This window comes from Charadrius vociferus, unplaced genomic scaffold (genome assembly GCF_000708025.1).
Source record: "Charadrius vociferus isolate BGI_N301 unplaced genomic scaffold, ASM70802v2 scaffold7, whole genome shotgun sequence".
Classification (NCBI taxonomy): domain Eukaryota; kingdom Metazoa; phylum Chordata; class Aves; order Charadriiformes; family Charadriidae; genus Charadrius; species Charadrius vociferus.
This window is the reverse complement of record NW_009649308.1, coordinates 4,826,603-4,847,735: the sequence shown is the minus strand read 5'-3', so window position 1 is coordinate 4,847,735 and position 21,133 is coordinate 4,826,603. Positions and strand designations below refer to the sequence as shown.

At 39.9% G+C, this 21,133-nt stretch overlaps 2 protein-coding genes across 2 annotated transcripts in view; both read right to left on the bottom strand.

Moving 5' to 3' along the window:
* The window catches only part of LONRF3 (LON peptidase N-terminal domain and ring finger 3), a 15,725-nt gene extending 15,484 nt beyond the window's left edge, over positions 1–241 (bottom strand). The window contains exon 1 of the mRNA XM_009889329.1: positions 214–241. Coding sequence (XP_009887631.1) covers positions 214–241 — 28 coding nt within the window. The remainder of the gene's footprint in view (positions 1–213) is intronic.
* A 3,592-nt stretch (positions 242–3,833) lies between these two features.
* LOC104290250 (COMM domain-containing protein 5-like) lies at positions 3,834–20,894 on the bottom strand. Its single transcript, XM_009889328.1, has 8 exons — positions 20,890–20,894; positions 19,552–19,571; positions 17,912–18,072; positions 16,769–16,797; positions 12,897–12,947; positions 8,815–8,910; positions 6,920–6,995; positions 3,834–4,346 (listed from the first exon to the last, which is right to left on the bottom strand). Exons 1-8 carry the CDS (start codon positions 20,892–20,894, stop codon positions 4,245–4,247), a joined length of 540 nt encoding a protein of 179 aa, XP_009887630.1. The 3' UTR covers positions 3,834–4,244.
* Between the last annotated feature and the right edge of the window lie 239 nt (positions 20,895–21,133).

Below are 21,133 nucleotides of genomic sequence, written 5' to 3'. Positions count from 1 at the left end.
GCGCCGCGCCGGGCCGGTGTGCGAGACCCGTCGGGCGCGGAAACAGCTCCGCTTCGGTAGGTCCGATACACAGCCGAACCGAAACGGCACTCGTCCTCCTCCCCGACAGCCTGGCAGCTGTGGGGTTTGGCAGAGCCGTGCGCCGGGTGAAGGCGCCCAGCGGGGTGCCGCTTCCCGCCAGGCAGGCCCGGTTACGATGAGCTTAAAAGTTACGTTTGACCCCGCCGGTCCACAGTGACATCGCGGTGAGAAACTGTGTTCAGTCCTGGGTTTGGTGTTTTGGTACCTACGGTAATACAAAAGAAGCAGGAGTTCCAAGAGATTTTGAAAAACAAGAATGCCATTTCCTGCTAGAACTGGAATTTTAAAGGCTTTAGTTATACAGTTAATCACTCTCTTCAAGCGAATCTACGTCGCAGTGAAGCTATTCTAATGTCAGGCAATCATGCTTTTTAGGACATTAGAAGGAAAATGTGTTTATTTGGTCATGCGGTGGTGCATATTGCATAGGTACACCTGTCCATGCCAGATTCTCGGTAAAAAAGAACATGCCTTATGATGTTTGTTTTATTTAAGACCAGCTGTGTTGAACACTTCTATTTGCACATTACCACCAATTTTCGTTATATGAAAGGATCGGACAAGTTGTATAACTGCGCTAAAAGCAGCCTAGGGAGAAAATGACCCGTGCTACCATAGAATAGAAGCAGTTGTCTTAAAAGAAATTGTCTGATTTTTTTGTTTGCAGTTTTACACACACCTATAGTTACAGTTTCTAGAAATGTCCATGACATATAATCATACATTTCCAAAGACTCTAAAAATATAGGGCACTTTTCACACTGTCTTAAAATCCACTGCAGAATTTGAAATTTCTGAGGATATCCTGTTACTGGTACTATTGGCCTCCTCACAAAGCTTAAGAGGGGATGAAGGAATTAATTTCCCATTTCTTACTTACAGAAGTGTCTGGACTCCCCAGCTTAGACCGTGTAAGATAAGCAGGTATTAAGGGACAAACCCTGCCTACGGGGTTTGAATGGACAGGGCAAAAAAGATGGAAGGAAGGAGAGGTAACGTGACTTCTGTTATACTGTTTAGAGAAGATACTTGAGAAAGCTCAGATGAAGTTAGATTTAAAGTGAAAAACTAATTTAAAGCCACTTAAATTCTGGATCTTAACTCTTAATGATATACACTTTAAATTAATAATGAGGGCTAATTTTGTGATGTTTATGTGTCCATGTGTAGGCAATCCTTAAGCTTATACAGAAAGTCAGATATACACCTGGAAACAGAAGCCAGCCATCAGACCCTTCAAATGTCTTTGATTCCTATGATGCTAAGACATTTTGCACCTGCCAAAAATTTGGCCCCTGTCTCTAGGGCTCTTGAATCTATTTTAGAAAAAAAAAAAAAAAAAGTTCAACACCTATTTGTTGTTCCCAGGCAAGTCTTTCAACTAGAAAAAGGTTAATTGAATAACCACTGGTTTCAGTAATTCATTCTGCCACCACTTAAGTCAGACAATAATCCAAAGTATAGCACATCCTGCCATCAAATAATTCAAAGAAAGGCAGGGCAACTGAAGCACTTAAAATTTCAGTCAAGCAATGCTTCAGAACAGTTAGAAAGAATTAGCATTTGTGCTCAGAAGTATGGGGTTTTCCCATCAGATTCAAACTTGCTAACATAGACTTCTTTCCAAACTTCCATGCAAGAAAAACTCATACTATAAAAGAACAAAACCCTTAACAAAAAGAAAAAAAAAAAGGAAAGAAAAATGCCTTCTTGTAGCCTTGAGGTCGACGGTTGTCTCTATTGCAAAACTATAGTCTCAGCAACCCCTCAGTGTGTTATTTTATAACCATTGTCCTGAAAACCACTATGAGTCAAAGCCTATTCAAGCGAGGGAAAGTGACATAACCACTGGTTACCAGTAGCAATGCAACGACAATCTCTCTATCAGGAATACGCCACCAGTATTTACATAGTTACATAGCAGACGCTTAAAGAGATAAGTCATGGTATAAAAGGAAGGTTTCTAGCAGCACACAAATTCAGGATAGGGAATGGAAATAGATTATCATAGGAAATGTAATCAGCCATCGTGCTCTGAAAGGAACTTCCACAGTTTCCATTTACAATGTATGAAAGCATCCGCAGGGCTAGCTGACAGTCTGATCACTCGGGACTGAAATGAGCCTCAAAAAGGCACTGTGAAATGTAGTTCTGGGAATTCTCTTGCACCAGCAGGGACGTGGCCGAAACATTTCAAGAGAAAAGGGCAGCTGTGCTTATAAACTACTCCCGTCGTGGAAGCTGTATGCTTAAGGGGGTTCAGAACACAGACAAACCTTTATCCAAAGCCAGAAAACAGTTAAGACCTTATCACAGATGGCCTATGGGCAACAGCTCTGTGACTTCTTAGGGGAGAAACCAGCTGGCTCTGCCTCTGCTAGTTCCTGGTATGTGTGCTGTTTGGTAAATGTTAGTACTTTGTGGGGTGTGACAGGTACAGAGCGAGCTGTACGGTCACTAACGGAAAAATGTTTTAAAGCCAAGATACTAATTTACTGTTCACTAGAAGTCAAACAACTACAAAATATTTGATTCTGACATCAGGCCCCGCTCTGCAAAGACTGTTTTAGCAAAAACAGCTGTGTAAATTGAATGTACATGCTCGATCTAGATATGCTGGGATGTTTTTATATAACACAACCTGAAAGCATGGAGTTTTCATACATTCATACATATATTCATGGATTTGGAGTAACAGTGGGTCATGAGGTGTACTTGATTAGAAAGCAAAAAAAAAAAAAAAGCAGCAATCCTATAGCTATCAGCATTGTTCATGAGATCAAGAACGGATTTATCCTTCACTTCAACAGAAGAAGTTAAAGCTAGGAGGTGACTCACTCTGCAAAAGCACATCTCCTTTGTATGATTTTTCTACAAAGGGAGGTTTAATTTCTTCCTTTTAATGACAATGAGAACAATACTGATCTTCTTCCAGAAGTTAATGGCTGGCATAACAGGCAGTATGAGCGCATGACTACATTCTTCAGCCTTCTTCTGGAGCTATAATCTGCATCACACTTTGAGACCACAAAAAACCCCAACAAACCTGTTTCTTTCCCCTTTCAAACACAGCTAACCCAAGTATAAAATTCTGACCTACTCATCATGCTATCAGAGCTCCTTCTCTACTGGAAGTAGGGATGTGAAAAGTCACATAATAAATACAGCCACAGATTGCTTTTTATTTTCAAGTGCTCTGCACACAGTGTAATAGTCCATAGGCAAGAACAGATTTGGACTGATGGTCCATGGGGTTGAGCCAATAAAAAAAAAAAAAACCAAACAAGAGGGAGGTCTGACCATTACATCAGGAAGCTGCGCTAACTTACAGTTAGAGAACAGGGAGTGAACAAAGGAGTATATAGCTGTAGTGGTCTACAAAGTTACTGCCTCCTGCTGCTTGCTGTCATCACAGTGCCAGTAGTAAGTCAGATTATTCCATTTACATGAAACATACAGGAAATACATGAAACAAGAGGCAGGCATTTCCAGTTAGAAATATATAAGATTACGGTTATTTAGCCCATTGCCATCAACCAGATAAAGACTTAGATTGCACCCTTCCACTTCTGCAGTTCCATGGTATTAGTTCTGGAAGCTCAGGCAATACTTCTTGATCCACAGACCTCCAATTTTCTTCACAATTAGCCTTTAAATATCTGTAGCTATACCTCAGTCACTTAGCGAGAAGCCAGACAGCAATTTTACTTAGACAAAAGTCAAGTTCACATTTGTCATACTAGATCGCAGTAGGTTTTTTTATTTTATTTGTTATTTGGGATATTGCAGAGCTTTCTTATGATACACATCGATGGGGCTTCCAGTAGCAGGTTTTCAAAAATAATTAGAGTGATGAATCATAATCAGAAATAAATGACTCTTACATCTATTAAGACAGTTATTTAAAAAATGTTTTGATGAATCATGCAAAAATGCTCGCAAACAGCATTATACTTATTCATAGATATATTTTTTGTTTTTCCCAAGTCTTATGAAAAAAGCTTGTGCTTTTAACACTTGAATTGAAAAAGTATTTACAGCAGACATCATAAATGCTACATTGCAGTTCAGACAGGCAAAGTGGTGATGGTCCCCTGCTTTGCCATTCGCAAAACACGCTGAGGGTTTCAGATCTGTTCTACAAACTCCTAATTTTAAAGTGGTCAGTCCTGGATCTTCAGGATGCTCCTTTTCTCCAAATCATTCATCTCCTTCAGTATAAGGGCAACATTGTATCTCAGTTCTTGAAACTTTGCAACTGGCACCTGAAACAGAATATTCAGGTTAGAAAACACCAAACATCTTAGAAACTTTGAGTAAGGCATGCCTATGGACAGGAATATTCCACAGTGTCAGCCCAATCTCTCTTAAAATACTTTTTTTTTTTTCTTTAGACTTAAGACAAAGGATTTGAGGTCAATAAAATTCAGTTAAGTCAACTAAATCATCTGGGGGAAAAGGAAGAGCAGAGTAGGGAAAAACAGAAATAACAGCTACATAGAATATTTTCTATACTGCCTGATGTAAGAAAGGAAGTACTACAGAATGTAAACTGATGGCTGTTGTGGTGAAGTAAGACAGTCATGGATTGGAAGGAAAGATAAAGACACCTGGAAGGTTGTGGAACCTATGGAATTCTCAAGTAACAAATTCCAGATATTCTGCTTGTCCAAACTTGCAGGAGAAAGGAACTGAGACTCAAAGCAAGAGACCTGGCAGCAACCTCAAGAGCAAAGAGAACTGGGCACTGTCTATACATGGAAGGCAAAAGATTTTGCTTAAATATACAAAATATACATTTATACATACATTATATATACAATATTAAATATACACTTTCAACTGTGCAGGAGACTAATGGACTTTCCTTTACCATTTCAAGCCTGAGAAACCAAATGGATGGAAATCTATTATCTGTTAAGACAGACAACCACATCTGAGCACAGGCACAGACTGGGTGCAGGGCGCAAATGCACATGCTCACATGAGTACCAACAGCAGTCTACCTAGTCCCAGGCTGCTCTGCGGAGCACTGCCTAATATACTCTACTGCTTTGACTACATTGAACACATGCAATTCTTTTGACAAAGTCCCTTGTCATCCTTCTGCCTACTGTAGCACAGATATCAATTATGTGAGAGGAATCCAATATCTGATTTGCACTTTCCATATGCATCAGAAATGCATAAAAAGGCATCATGTCCTTTTCACTTTTGACATATATACAAGACTTGAAATGCTGCAATTCCCATTGCTTTTCAAAAAATCTACATTGTCAGAAATCACACTGCAACTGAAAAACCAAACCAAACCAAAGAGACCAAAGAGTGTAACCCATACACATCCTAAAACTGTTCATGACGGAATTACCTTCTGGACTTACCATCCTACATAAGCCCTGTTAGGACATTCTGAACATGTCCAAATGAAAGGAAACTGAAGAGGTGAGCATGCATATTTGCTTGCATGTGGAACCTTGAACCAAAACACAGGTTTATCCTAAAAAGCTACTAACTGCAGGAAGACCACTCATCAGATACAGAAATCCTGTTTATAGCCAGATCTGTGGCATTCAGCTCTAAGCAGCAGCAGAAGCAAACAGCTGATTCTAGGAGAAGCACATTGTGTGCTATTTGGTATCTGCACTTCTGCACGTACTGGACAGGCACACCAACACATCTCCATTTGCAGAACAGCAAATGGTCTTCCGCAGACTTACAATAAGAAAAAATAAAACCAAACCGAAACAACCAGAAACAATGCCACCAAGATCAAGACTTGGCATTATATACCAGGAAATAAAGCCCCAAATCTAAACAGTAAAGAATATATACTAGTTTTTATTCTCATAGGTGAAACTTACCCTGTTGTAAAGGGTTAACCTGAAGTCCACAGCATCATTTACCTTCCATAGAAGACCTCAAACAGAGCGTACAGGATGCTCTGAGCTAGACTGTCCACTGAGGGGTAAATTTGATCTTCTGTGAAGTGACACCCTCAATACTTTGCAATGTAGCACAGAATTTGTGCCTTCCTCAACAGTTGCCTTCTTGTGAAGCCTTGTAACAGTAAAATCAGTCCACCTCTTTCAAGCCACAGTGCTTTGGTGCTTCCTCCAGACTACTACTAACACATGAACTGAAGCCAAAATCTTTAGAGTTCAAATGTAACAATGCCTGCTGTGCACTGAATTCCTGTACGCACCACCATGTTATTTATAGAACAAATAGCATTCCTTTTCAAAGGTTAAAAATATGGAAGAGTTTATGCCATCTTCTGGCAAGCCTTTACGTACAGTGTCATAAATACTGCCTGCCACTGACTAATTCTGAGGTAAAAGGCAAAGAATTTTTTTACTTTCTTTGTAGCGGCAAGAACTGTATTGAAGAAAAAGAGAATAAAAGTCCCTCTGCTGCAGAAGAGAATGTTACCATTCTTCACCAAATGTAGGTTTACAGTTGTATCATGCATTATATAAACTACCCCAGTAATTTTCGTGCCCTCAAGAGCCACCATCAGGTCTAAAGGTTACAGCTGATAACAAACCCATAGTTTTTAATCAAACCAGGTACTATGCAACAGTGCTTTTCAGTAATTAATATTCTTCTAACACTTGAGGTTTCAGCAGAATGTGTGTAGGAACAAGGTATGAAATGATTTTGGTTGGCATTTCATTATACATTGTATGCAGCTACACTGAACATGAAGGATTCCAAAGCAAACCAACCAATGATAATGCACTGTTTGCAAAAGCTTTAATATTTTAAATAGTAATTCAACTTTCTAAAAAGAACTTCCAGTGGTTTCTTTTTTATTTATTATGGCAATCAGACTTACTTCAAAGCGATGAGCTGTCCCATCTGAAAGCTTCATCATCATTAGAATGGATGGTTGAAGTGCACGGGCCAGTGAACTGAAATTATTTACATTATTAGTATTACAACAATAGACATCAGCAGTGTGATGAGTACAGCACTGTACATTAACAGTTTAAGATGTTCATGTAGGCTTTACATAGAACATGAGTATTTTCAATCACAGAGTCCTGTACCTGGCTGGCTGGAAACTCATGAACATGGGAGTCCTGTCCAATTTACCTCAGTATTGTGACGAAAATTTTTTTAATGGTCTAGTAACTGCAAGTTTAGAAGTATTTTCATTTTACATAATAATCAGTTTAGTGGAACTACGATAGGGATAAGAGCTGACCAAGTACTGCTAGTAACAATGAGCAGGTGTCTTAGTTTACCATGTTGCATTAATTCTTTTCAACCCTTCATACTTTCAACTGCCATCTGATTTGGGGAATCAAGCTCTTCCAGTCTTCATTCGAAGTTTGTGGGTTGTTATTTTATTTGATGACCCAAAGAGGGGAAATGAGTCATTCTTGTGCGGCTTCCATCAACTGATGTTGCCAAAGCCTGCTCAGGTACTGACAGGCGTTACAGCCAGAAGCCATACCTCTTTGCAGAGGCTGTTGCTGGATGATAAACAAGAAATCCCAGGGGGGAGGTTGACTGGAAAGGAAAATAAGAGGAAGGAAAACAGAAAAAGATAATGTATTGCTCCTGTGTTGTTTGGAAAACAAATCATAGGATTTGGTTGCAGCTTGCAAGCATTGTGCCTAAGGATGTTTATCTGTACATTTTGCTCTCTTACAGGTAGATTTTTTCTGCATAGTGATACATGTGTGGTGCTTACAGCACTGCTCATCTGAGAGTCACCTAAACTAGTAGCTTGTGGCCATTACGCCATTACAATTTTCACTTAGGAACCTTTTTTCTTGATTTCAGGAAGACTATCCGCGATTACCCACGGGCCTCTCAACTATGGCAGCAACGAGACTGCACTCTCCCTCAGATGCAGGTATTCACGAATGCAATATGAAGTCACTCGTGGTAACAATTTACAGTACTGACAAATACTGGATCATCTTCCAACTTCTTTCACCTTTGTCCATCTTGGTTAGAACTAAAGACCCGGAACAGCATAGACAACAGGTTAGTTTCCTTCTGGGTCTAGCCAAAGATCCATCCCCCAGCTGCCTCTGATGTGGCAGATAGCAAGGAGCTATTCACTGCAGGCACAGACAGGATGATCACAAAGGCCTTTACTCCTGTTTTGTGAAAGAAACTAGGAGGTAGTTCAATTGCATAACTATGGCAGTGTAAAGCTGCTGTTCTGAAGTCTCTCTGTAGGATCTACAGCCGACTGTACAGGTGATGGAAAGTAATTTTATTTAACATGTGCAACATACAAATGGTAGTCTACTTGAGAAGTTGAATAGATGATTTCCGTCCCCTGCTCTAGTGAAACTGAGAGCTTGGCTGGCTGCGTGAGGCTCAATCCATCTAATTTATTCCATCATCTCTGAGGACCTGTGGAGTTGTATCAGCTCCATTAAGTTTTGAAATATTGAAAGAGAGACTCAAACTTTGAGTGAAATGTTTCTAGTACAGAAGTTTTAGAGATCAAAGCAAATAAGGAGCCTAAAAAGTAGAAGATGAAGGCAACAGCCTTTTGGCAGGTCCATGTTAACAGCAGTAACCTGTATATAAACTGACTTCTACACTGTTTAGAAAATCCCCTCCATATCTTACCATTTAATGCTACATGCCAATCCCTAACAGCAAGATACATTTTAACACCATTAACATTTTCAAGCAGCACAAGAAGTCAGTTTAACCTTGGGAAAAAGAATTTCTAGGGTCATGCAGGATTCACTTTTATACCTTGTGGATATAGCTACGTCCACTCTCCACTTGAAGTCCTGGACAGTTGGCAGCCTACTTCCTGGTATCAGAGCTGTGCCTTCAGAAGCAGGACGCCTACAGAGTAAATCAGAAATGGGAGACTGAAATGCAGATTCATAAAAGAAACAACAATCTAAAGAGAAAAAAAAGATTCCTCAGAGCAAACCTGTCTGGAACTTGTTTCTCTTCTACATCTATCCTTATTCAGAGCAGTCTGAATGAGTGAAGGTTTTGTGTATTTAAGACAGCTGTGCTCAGATTACCCACTTCTCCTACGCTTAACTACGGTCCATGTTTAAAAAAAAAGGAGACCCAAGTGACTCTGTGTAATTCCAGTAAACTGATGCCACTATAAAGTTTAGTAAGAGTCATTGTGGTTGCTGGCATATCTATTATTTCAATTATATGCAACTGTGAGGCATAGAAAGGCATCTGCAAACATACCTTTACCTTCTTGCAGATCCAACAGGAACAAGCAAGCAGGAACGAGACAGATGACTTGAGCAAAAAATTTAGAATGAGGTCACTGTGCTCCTTCAGCAGAAAGCATCTAGTATTAGCGAGCAGCAGCGTTTTAAAAATATAATAATATTAGAGTGTATCCTGAAGCATACTTAAAAAAAAAAAAATAATCACACAGTGGTTTTGCTAATCCAACGTAATTTGCAAATTCTAAGTTCCTTACATAATGTTCACTGCCAATCCCAGCACAACCTTCAAGATTTTTGTCTAGTCTAATGTGTAAGATGCCAAGGACTTCACTTATTACTCATATTGCAGGAAGAATCAGGCTGATCAAGCCTCAGTTTATTTCTGCGAGGAAATATAGTTGACAGCAATTAAACTTCAGATGGTTGACAATCTTTAAAATTTTAACAGTATCTTAAGCTCTGGGTAAGTAAACAAGCCAACCCATTTTTAGATATATATGCAGAAACATCTTCAGAATGAGGTCACGGAGCTGGTCCATTTGGGAGCTAGTGTGGACTTCACGTTACTTACCCTTTTTTTTGTTGGTTGTTTTTTTTTTTCCCCCTAAACATTCTATGTGTCTGGAAGTTATTTACAGTACATTTCAAAGCTACTCCAGTACTCACGCGAAAGGCAGGATAAGAAACGTTACTTCCTTTATCCATGGTGCTAGACATAATCTAATTACAGTCTTTACATCAGAAAGGAATCCTCTCTGAACAAATCAAGGACTGTAGGAATGATAGTCTTAACATCCCTACTTGGATTCTCTGCAAGTTAGCTGGTGCCTTTAGAAACTGCCCAGAAGGATTAACGATTCAATAAGGTACACAGGACCAACAGGCTGAGATCCTCCAATACTCTTGCATTTAGCAAAGGCAATATAAGAAATAATTTATCCTTTTTTTTGGGGGGAGGGGGGGAGGGGGGATTGGGTGGTGTCAGAAGTGACACACATTCCTAATAGTATGGTGAAGGAATGAGCAGAAAAAAATAGCTCAGCTGGCTCTTACTCACAGTCAACTCCTGGACAGGAAGTAGGTCACCGCAGCTGGGTGCAGCCATGAGGAGCTGGAGTCTACAGTGGTCATTAGCAGGATTAAACAGTAAGAACAGGCCTTTCCCTCAGTGGCGAGCTGTTGCCAGAGTATTGCTTAATTTGGGGAATGCCTAAAAATAGCCACACTGCTGCCACTTTCTTAAGACACGCTAACTCCCATCAATGGAAGACAGTCCATTCAGTGCACCACCAGCATTTTGGGGGAAGAAACGGTAGAGAAAACAGGAAGATATTCTAGTTAGTGGTGGTGGGAAAGGTGAGCAATGCCCAAAGAGAGGTGAAGCTACTGAATATTGTTAAGCTACGGCATTTCTGTGGCCAAACCACAAAGCTTTAGTTCTGCTCAGGACTGCACTTCAGTATCACTCCCTCAGAAAGAGTTGTGGCTTTTATAATATAGTTTAAGCTTCTGTCAGCACCTTCCCAGCTTGGAGAAGACCACAGCTGTAAGAATCCTGTAAGTATGACAGAATGTGCATAGTGGCCAGCATACATACAGAAATTATATGGGCCATTAATCAAGGCATTCTAAGAGGAAGAGCAAAATGAAGCAGAAAAGACTCAATGGATCTTACATCCAAAACCTATAGACTATAATCACATTTTCTAAACACTGTGCCAACAGCTGCAATGTACTGTCAGCACACAGTGCAGAAGGCAGAAGTTAGAACAAATCAAGCACCACGGATCAGCTAGAGACAATCCAAATTATATGTGGAAATGATGATACACGTAGTAACAAGAACATCATCTGCCAAAGGATGTAACAGAAGAGTACTTGAAAATGGAAGATCAGATAATTTGGGCCAGCAGCTGACCTAACAATATCAAAACTAAAGACAAATTCTGGATGGCTCCCTCACACATAACAAGACATGCCTAGCAGGCTGCTGAAAAGGAAGAATGAATAAATTGGTATGTGTGAATTGCTGACAAATGGCACACAGAACGCACCCTCCTGGTAGAAACTAAAGCTACGCTATTTAAAAAAATGCAGTACATTTATTATAAAAATTCAGAGAAGGGAAAGTTAGGGTTATCCTTTCCCTTGAAAAAAGTTTTAATTTCATGCAGTTATTTGATGGTGTCGGTGTGGCAAGTTTTCCTTTCCTTTCAGTCTATATAGCTTGATGGAACCGTGGGGACACAGAAATACAAATGTCAAATTTCCAGTACTTCAGAGCTATTGTTTAGTGAACAAAATTGCAAAAATAGGATAAGATGCCAGGAAAAGTATTAAAAATGAATTTTTCTAGGTTATCTAGCTCATACTGAATTTTTGATCAGATGCTAATACTTCTCTTACCATCACAATCATATATATTTACAACTCAATAAGCATATGTATGATTCAGTGTTACATTGAAGATTATAAAAGCAGATCTAGAAATCAAACCTAAGGTGCTCTTCTCTGGTCTCAAAACACAGAGCAAGATTACACTGGATAATCACAGCTTTCGAAATGAGGAAAAGCTAAATTTTCCAGCATCGTGATTTCACAGTAGAAAACAGACAATCATGCATGCTTCAAATGACATCTAAATTTATCTTCTTTCTCCACTGCAAACAATATTTCCACTTTGCAACCATGAATTTTGCATTCTTAACACCTATAATTCAAACAGAAGAGCAAAGAAAAGATGAGAAGGCTGAATTTATTTTTACTCCAAGAACCTTTAGCTTTAAGCCAAGATCTTAACCAAGGAAATGAAAAATATTTTTAACTTTGGTAGCAGCATTCAGACCTTTGTGAGGGTAACTGAAATACCACAACTATGATTATCAGGATTCCATGCAGAATATCTGGAACAGCATTGGGTTAGTGATGCTATGTGCTGAGTGACCTCAAGTTTCAAGGAGAAAAGTTTTACAGATGCAAAAAGTTCAAGCTATTTCTAGGTGCAGAATAAGCTAAATATTGTTGAGCAGAGAACCATACAGAAAAAAGGAATACCTAGAACGGACAAAAGAGATGGTTTGTTCAAAAAGTTCTCAATTTAGTACTTCCTCTGGAGCTACTGAGTTATACTGCTTAGAAAATGAATTACAGCTAGCAGAGCACTAGCAGTCTCACAGGTGTCATCAAGTCACCCAGTGTCAATTCCCAATTCCACTATACCTTAAGACTTGATTAAATGCTATCTGAGAAAGCTTCCACAAACCACAGCACACAGAAGGCATATGTAGCTTGCCTCTCAGCAAATCAAGGTCTAACTTGCAATGATAATGACGATAAAACCGGTTAATTCTGCAACGCATTTTTCATCTGTAGGCATTGATGCACCTTGCAGAGGCTATAAGACATGATAAAAACTGATGGGTGACTATCACAGAAAAATTGAAAATTGGCATGAAACCTACTTACTGCATATATAGCCATGCACAACAGATATCATGTTATGTTGAATCAAAATAATGGGACAAATCTTGTTCTCATTTATTTAGAGAATTTTGCTGTTCCTTCAATAGGACTGGGATTTTTGTCAGCAGAGCTCTGTGCAACCCTGCTGGTTGAAGGGTTGATACTAACCTGTTGCCAAAGACTATACTGGAAAAGTCCATGATGAAATCTTCTGGTATCCTTAAAGAGAAGAGTGATACAAAATAGTTAAGTGTTTTGTAACCAGAAATATATGGCCTTAGCTACAAAAAAAATAAATATAATCATCTATTATAGAACACAAAAAACATGTCAACATTTTCCATCTTCCATTGCTTAAAACTGCTATCAGTTCTTACGTAAGCACTTCAGTATTGATTCAGTATAGGCTCTCAAAAGGACAGCCTATGTTTTTATATCAAGAACCCTAAAAACCATATTATGTCTTCCTGTCCTGCCTAGTATGGCAACAGTGAGTTTCACAAGAACTCAGTATTTGCTTAACTTTTCTCAGTAAAGTGAAGAAAAGTTCTACTGACGGCTCTGACAAGTGCAGAAGGCAGGCTAGCAATGCATGCTTTCAAAAATCCCAAACCTACACATTTCATTTCACTTTCACTTGAAGTATAATGAAAAGAAGACAGAATGAAATGCTCCCTCAAAAGTAAAAACAGGGGCCCTTGCAGCTAAGATTACTTACAAAAGGAGCATATCTAACATGGGGAGGACAAGCATAAATTTGATGGGGACCATCAGAACTAGTCAAATAGAGTAACTTGCACTCCATCCACCCTATGCCTCTCCACCACTTTACCATTCCTCCGATGTTGTTGTTGCCTTACAAACAAGCTGCTGTTGATTTCAGTTCAATATATCAGGCTGTGAATTGCAAAGACTGCAGAGCAAACACTATCCATTCTGCTGCCTTTGCCACAGGGACAGTAACCTCCTACAGAGAGGCAGGTTGGACAAGTGGGAGAAGTAACTACTGCTGCCACAGTTAAATCCAGCGCTCAACATGAATCAGTGCCCAGAGACATTACTCACCAGTGGCTTGAGATACACAGCAGTATATCAAAGAAAAATCAAAGCAAACAAGGAAGTTACCTGTCCTAAAGGGTTTACAGTGTCTAATGATGGGAGAAAAAACAACTCATCAACTCACACAGTGGGAAGATGAAACAGCAGTTATTAGAGCTTGAATTCTTAATGTAAGGAGTGGGGTTAAAACACGTTTTTAAATGGTTCTTGGATAAAACTGAATTCATATTAGCATGGTAGTTATCTAAGGCAAACTGGGAAGTGAGGAGGAGGGACTAGACAGTGCTTTTTTGGCTGCACGTGTCTGTCTTTCTTTCAGAAGAGACAAGACTATTTCTGCAAACATTACTTATAGTTTCCGTGAAAGTGTATCACTTAACCCATCCTGATGATGACCGAATATCCTCTGCATGGAGTGGAATAGCTGGAGACAGAGGGTGTAATACGATTATTATGATACCTATCAAAATACTTACTCGACTGTAAGAGCAAGTGTTATTAAAACTGAAGCATTAACGCTACCTTTGAGCTAGCATTATTTTTTCTGTGCATTTAATGGTTTTGCTGCAAATTCTGTTCCTGGCTGAAGCAGTTTACACGAAGCCAGTCACACACTAAACAGATCCGACAGAGAACATGGCACAGTTCAGGCCTGAGCTACAGATGGCAATCAGGTTTCAAAGGAACATTCTGAGGACGGGACTCAAAGGGCAAGGAAGAAGGTGTGAGAATGTCTCAATCCCATGTTATTGACCTGAGCCATAAAGTGATTAAACAACCTGAAAGGGGAAGGAAAAAATACCATCCACAATTTAGAGTGAATTTATTCTGTCTCAGCCAGTCAGGCTAAGAAATAGAGGATACAGAATAGCAACCCCGTGAAACCAGTAGTATTGATCTAAATGATCAGAAATGGACATATCTCCCAGCCTCTCTCTCCACCAAAACTAGAAACCAAGACCAGCTGCATCACCAGGAAATTGAGAATTACAAGACTTTATATGGGTGGAATTAGTCCAGTCTTCAGCTTCACTGAAAGAAACAAAACAGAATGCAGGAGGAGTGAAAAAAAAGGTAACCTGCCCAAACACTGGGTGCCAGTAATGCCAAGACACTGCCATTCAACCAACTACATGTGCTCTTCATGCACATGATCACAGGATGACCCACAGGAGTCACTGCAGAAGGATAAGTGACTGAATGTAATTAGTAGATGCCTTAAAAACAAGCACGTATTTAATCTCCAAACCCAAGTGCATTGGGAAACATAGGAAATGACATTTCCCATAGGAATCAAAGATGCTAAAGGTGCTATGAAATTGACTAAGTATCAGAGCTTGAGAGTAGAATAAGCTGTTCAGTCTTCTGAAAGTTTAGCCACAAGGTGAAGAGAGCTACTCACAGGAAGTAAGACTGCAAGAGATGGAAGTTAGGAAGAGTCCCAATAATGTGACAACCATGGGAGCATAGCAGCAACGAGCAGCACATAAAACATACAAGTCTGCAAGCAACACAAATACAGTTACCAGAACTATTGCTGCTATATCAGTCATGTTAACCACAAGATAAAAAAAAATTTTCAATATATAAAAGATATAAAAAAGATAACAGAGACTGAAAAGTATCTTCGTAGTTCCACGAATAATCCATAAAGAAAAAAAAAAACCAACTACAAAAGTGTAAGGCAATAAAGTGTGGTCAAATTACAAGGACAGGGCCCTGGAAGTCTGTATTTCTAGGTACAGCCTATGACTTCTGGCACCCCTGTACACCAATTTTTTCCACTGCTCAACAGAGGAATATTCACCCACCCCCAGAGAACCTGGCATGGAGCTTTTAGTGCTCTTCATTATTCCTTAATCACACTGAACACATTCTGCGTGCACCTCAAAAAACACCAACTCCCACTGGGTCAAAAGCAATTCATCAGTTTCTTACTGACCTACTTTAACCTGGGTGTGAACTCCATGACGTGGCAGAGGAAGCAGCTTGCATTTTAGCTCACAAGACAAAAGGCAGGCCAAACTCCAGAACTGAGCTGCAGACAAAATTGTATCAACTAGCAAGGCACCTTTCATCATGGCCCCAATTACACCCTTCACCAATTACACCCCGATTACAAGTCTAAATCTGCAGCTTTAATTTGCCTGAAGTTGCTCATAAAGTTACGCTTATGAGTCTGCAGAACAGAGTCTGAGAAGAAAGACAATTTGCAGGTTAACGGACAAATAAGGATGAAAAAAGGCAGAATTAGAAACATCTATATTTCTCCTAGGTAGCAATCAGAATGCTGAGAATTATGGGAAATTAGCATTTTCAAACAATTGGGCCTTGGTGCAGATTTCTCTACAGATGAAAGCACCAACTGCTGTTATTCTCTCATTGCTACTGAATACGGAAATAAGGGAAAATCTATAAAGATTAGCATCTTATGTCTAGCTTTCAGGATATGAACTTTTATTCAGAGATAGTCTGAACAGACTGATACAGGTTTTGACTAAGTCTGTAACAGACGCTATGCTTTCTTGGGTAATGGGCTGGACAGATCGTAGCTCAACACGGTAACATTTCATGAGCGTTATATCATTAGCCCTTCAAAGAAGAAAAAAAGTAGGGCAGTTTCTTAGCTTCTGAAATGTTACCACTGTCTTACCAAACAAGTTAAAAAAATATTGCAGGGCAAGGTGGGGATGGCAGAGAGAAGGTCACTCACATTTGCATAACCTACATTACAGACTAAATTAGACCAATCTCCCCAGCATGTGAAATTTACTGCTCATGCTCAGTGCTAAATCAAGTCTTACACAACACCTGTTTTTTTTCCTCTGGCTTCGCATGACATTTGGCAACAGATGTATTATGTGTTATTTACAGGTAATTTTTATACCAACTTTGTTCTGTAAAAAAGTTGATTTGGGGAAGCAGTGACATAAGTTATGAAAAAACAAACAGATTAAAAAAACAGGCATAAACAGGCATACCTGAGCTCCTTTAGGTCTTCCTTAAAAACCTGGAAAGACAAGGAAGGTGAAATTTTACAGAATGTAGTCTTGAAAGAACATTTCTTACCTAGTGAATTAACAGTGGTTACTTGCTTGGTATCTCTCCCCAAAAGTTTTAGTCTTGTGGTTTTGAAATGACAGGTTACATATTAAGAAGAATTTCCAGAAGTGCTCAATCAAGTTGTGGGAAGCTAATTTTAAAGACCTAAATCTCTTGAAAGCCTTTATTTTTGAAAACAACACCCCTGCCATTTCTTTTATGCAGCTATCCATAACATATTCTTCTTTTGGACTAATTATGTGCCCTCATTCTCAAATATGTTTTGTAGTAACTTGTTTAAACTATGACAACCGAAAGGAAGAGGCAAAAGATAAGCTCTGAATACTAAAAGCGTACTTTCACTGAGTTTCCTGCAATATATGAGCTTTCCCAGTATGCCTGGGTAAATATGAAAACAGTATCTTAAGAAGAGAGAGGTGCTGGAAGTCCAGAAATGGTTCACTCACATAAATATAATATGTAAGGTAAAGTAACATGAAAAGGAAAAGAAAATAGTCACGAAGAAGGAATAGGGATTGGGAACATGTAGATGAATACAAACTCACACAGAACATCCACAGTACAAACAGAAATAGCCCTTTCTCCCAATTTCCACTATATTCTTCTGGCCATAAGAACTTCCTTCCTCTGTGACAGAAGTATGAAGAAGGGCAGGCAAACAAATTTGAGAAATTGTAAGTGCCGACAAAATGAGCGGTACGTGTGAACACACAGTTAGGGTAAGACAGAGAGTTAATGCCAATGAAATAACACTTTGCAATGGTTTCTTTGGGGGGGTTAACTCAAGAGTGGAAACAAACATGCACAGTATACCAGATGCTGAAGCAGAGATACAGGAATCTCTTTCCCAATGCTTAAAAACTCTTCCAAAAAGCTCACTGTAAATCTAGCCAACAAGTAAAATAATAAGCTCTAGATTTTTAACAGTTTCTTCCGACCACTTTAATTTGGAGCAGCATTTTTACGTGCAGCTCCCCACCCTGGCAAATAGAGTTCAGATGGTAACTCATGTCTAACGCAGCTTTTAACTTATCAGGACTCCAAGTACTCCCAGAACTTACTTCTTGTTTGAAAGTTGATAAGGGGAGTCTCAGCGCTTCTCGGAGAAGGGTATACATGCCAGAAATGAGGAAAGCAAGTTGCTCTTCTGAGAGATTAGTGCTTTCTGCAATCAGCTTGACAGATTCCTTGCAGTCTTTTCCTTCCAATGCATTAACAGTGACTGTGGATAAGAAAGCAAAGCAAGATTCCTTTAAAACGAGGAAGACCTAGAGACTGTGAACATTAATATAAACATGTCTACGATTTTACTTGACTTAGATATTTTTCCTGATGTGAAAGTATGACTTCAGGTCTCTGTAAATACACCTGATCATCCGACACCACGGGTCAGTCTCACAACACTTTACCAAGAGAACTTCAATGGATTAAGCTTTTGCATTGTAAAATTGAAGATGTTTTCATTGTTGAAATCTGTTATTGCTCACAAGTACAAATCCACCTTGAGCTTCTATCAACAAACTTGTTCGCATCAGAAGTCTGCTTACAGCTTAATTACACTTCTGATAAACAGGATAAGAGAGGATTGAGAGAGTAAACAATTCAACACTGTTCTCCAACGTTTTACATAATTAACTTATCTTCAGTGTCAGCAGAGACAAAGGATTAAATGAGGAAGGAGACAAAACTAAACCTTCAAGTCTTGTAGTTTGCACAATTGCTGATAATACAAACTTCAAAGGAAATTACTGTTAATCCATGTGGCAATATTATACACTAATAACTGGTGTGGGATTATGTCAGTCTTCATCATTCAGCTATTCTTCCTTTTTCCATATAGGCACTGGCTTATATAAATTTCTGTTGTCATGTCACCCTCTGTCCTGCACCTTGATCAGTCTGCATGGACTGCTGGAACCACAGGAAGCCCCACTGTGGATAGAAAAAAGATTACTGACACAATCCCATTGCAGGATTGGGGCATTAGATTAGTCATTTACAATATCAGTGCTGTGAACAAAAGATGAAAAGTTAAAAATGTCCACAAAGTGTTACTGAAAGCGAACCCTACGAGATTAGCTTAATACTAAGGTTAAAAAAAAAAAAGAAAAAGAGGAGTTTTAATCAAACTGCCAGCCTGCCTTTTGGTATTAGGTGGGTTCCATCTTCTAATTCTGGATAAATTCTCTTTGCCTTTCACATTTTTAAATGCACAACAAATTCAGTGGCAAGTCCTGGATCATTCACATGGCTGACTGAATTTGTCTGGCACTATCTGTAGGGTAGATTTCACACAAAGTAGCTAGGATGTGTAAGGTGCTAGTACCAAGCTTTCCCTGCTGTCTGAAAAAGGTTCTGCTCTATGACAACAAAACTGACTTTGCGAAGAGTCTATTTACTGGAAAGGCCAAATACAGATCAGCACTGAGGCCTGTTTACTAGATCACACACAGAGCAGGAAACAGGTTGCCATCTACTTACCTACCTAAATACAACTTTGATCTGTTTCTTCAAAGGACAACAGGTTGCTTATAGTTTTTAACTGGACAGCTTTAATAACAATATCAGTTTTCTTTCTGTTGACCAACATTAATAACTGGTTAAAAATCCACGTCTTCTTTTATAACATAGTTGCGCTACCCTAGAATACAAGATTTTTTTACTCAGTATAGCTCAGGGAACTCAGAAATATCAGCCTTACCAACATTTCCAACGGTCCACCTGAGGGAGAAAAAAAAGAATAATCCCAAAACATCCCAAGAAAACCTCCCTGCTGGGTCATTTGCTCCTAGTAGAAGATGCCTGCGGTCTCAAGCTTATACTTGCAGTTTAGCAGAGCCTGCAATAACGCTGGCTGGATAACCCTGAGATAACGGTACATGCAGTTTTTACATTGTGAACTGAGCAGGCATATGAAGCAGCATCTCATTTTTTCTATTAGTTATTATTTAGTGATAGAGTAACAGCAACAGCCTCAAAAAACTAACTCGGTGCCAGTGCTGGCGCAATTCAGATACACTCTGTTGAAATACATCATGTCTTCAAAGACTTCTTAACCTTCAAGGGTAAAAAATGCTGTCCTGCAAACTGCTAATCACAGACCAGCAAGAGCAGAAGATGACTAGAAATGTCTACTGGCTCTGCACAATCTGGAGGCTGTCTCCATCCGCTTGGGGGGGGACGGGGGAGGGAACCAGTACGGGAGAGTTACTGGCCCTGGCTTCAGATTGTTTTGAAGGACTGTTTGCTCCCCCTGCAGTAGGAAGAATTTGTTGCACACCTAAGTGTAGGCGATAATTTACACCAAAATTAAACACAGATGAGGCTTAGAAGATGGGCACGCTTCCTGGCACTGATATAACTTTTTGGTCTCCATTGCCTCTGCACTAGACAGCAAATATGGTTCAACATCTGTATTTACTTTTGTCCCAAATGCCTCTGCCTATATGTAACTTTATTACTTTATTGTAAGGAAACCCTGGATACATTGCTCCATTTCTGACACTTAAAGACAAACCGGCTATCAGAGGCTTTGCGTCATCGCTGACTCAAATCAAGAAGAAAAAGCCTGGAAGGAAGTCAGCTGAGAGAATGTGCATGTAAGGGTCACAGCACTACACCATGCTGTGCAGCCGTTGGTCTCCTCTCAGCTGGCCACAAACAAGCTGTTTGCTCCGCTATTCAACTCTTCTTTGCTTATTCTGTGATTATTTTGCATCCAATAATTTACTCAACCGAGTAACTCTGATTTTGGTGCTCAAAGGTGCCTTGAGAAAATCTCATCTGTCTTGCCTCACAGACCAAAATCAAACAGGCAGAGCACTTTCAATCTTACAGCCCCAACTTCAGTGGGACACCTGCACTTTGAGGTTCCTTCATTTTGTCCTGGAAATGTCCGTGGGGTCTCCGACTTCCACATGTCCTACGCAACCCGACAGTGACTCGACCACTGGCCCTGGGACTGAGGGGTGAAAGACGAATGCTTTTAACAGTGCTCAGTGTGAGTTTGCGGGCCATTCACCGCTGCAAAACTCTATACCTCATTCTCGCGGATTTTACAGAATTTTGGAATACAACCAAGAAAACCCGTCACTGTATTTAACCCTCAGCTTTAGCTTCCCGCAGGGAAAAGCCTTCCAGGAGAGCTGCAGCCCTGCCCACGCACGGCAGAGGAGAGCAGACCCCCCCCAGCTGTCCTTGCCTTCCTCCGAGGACCCACGGCCTCCTCGGGGAGGCGGCGGGGGCTCCCCAGCGCCGGGCGGCGGCGAGCGCCGAGGCAGAAC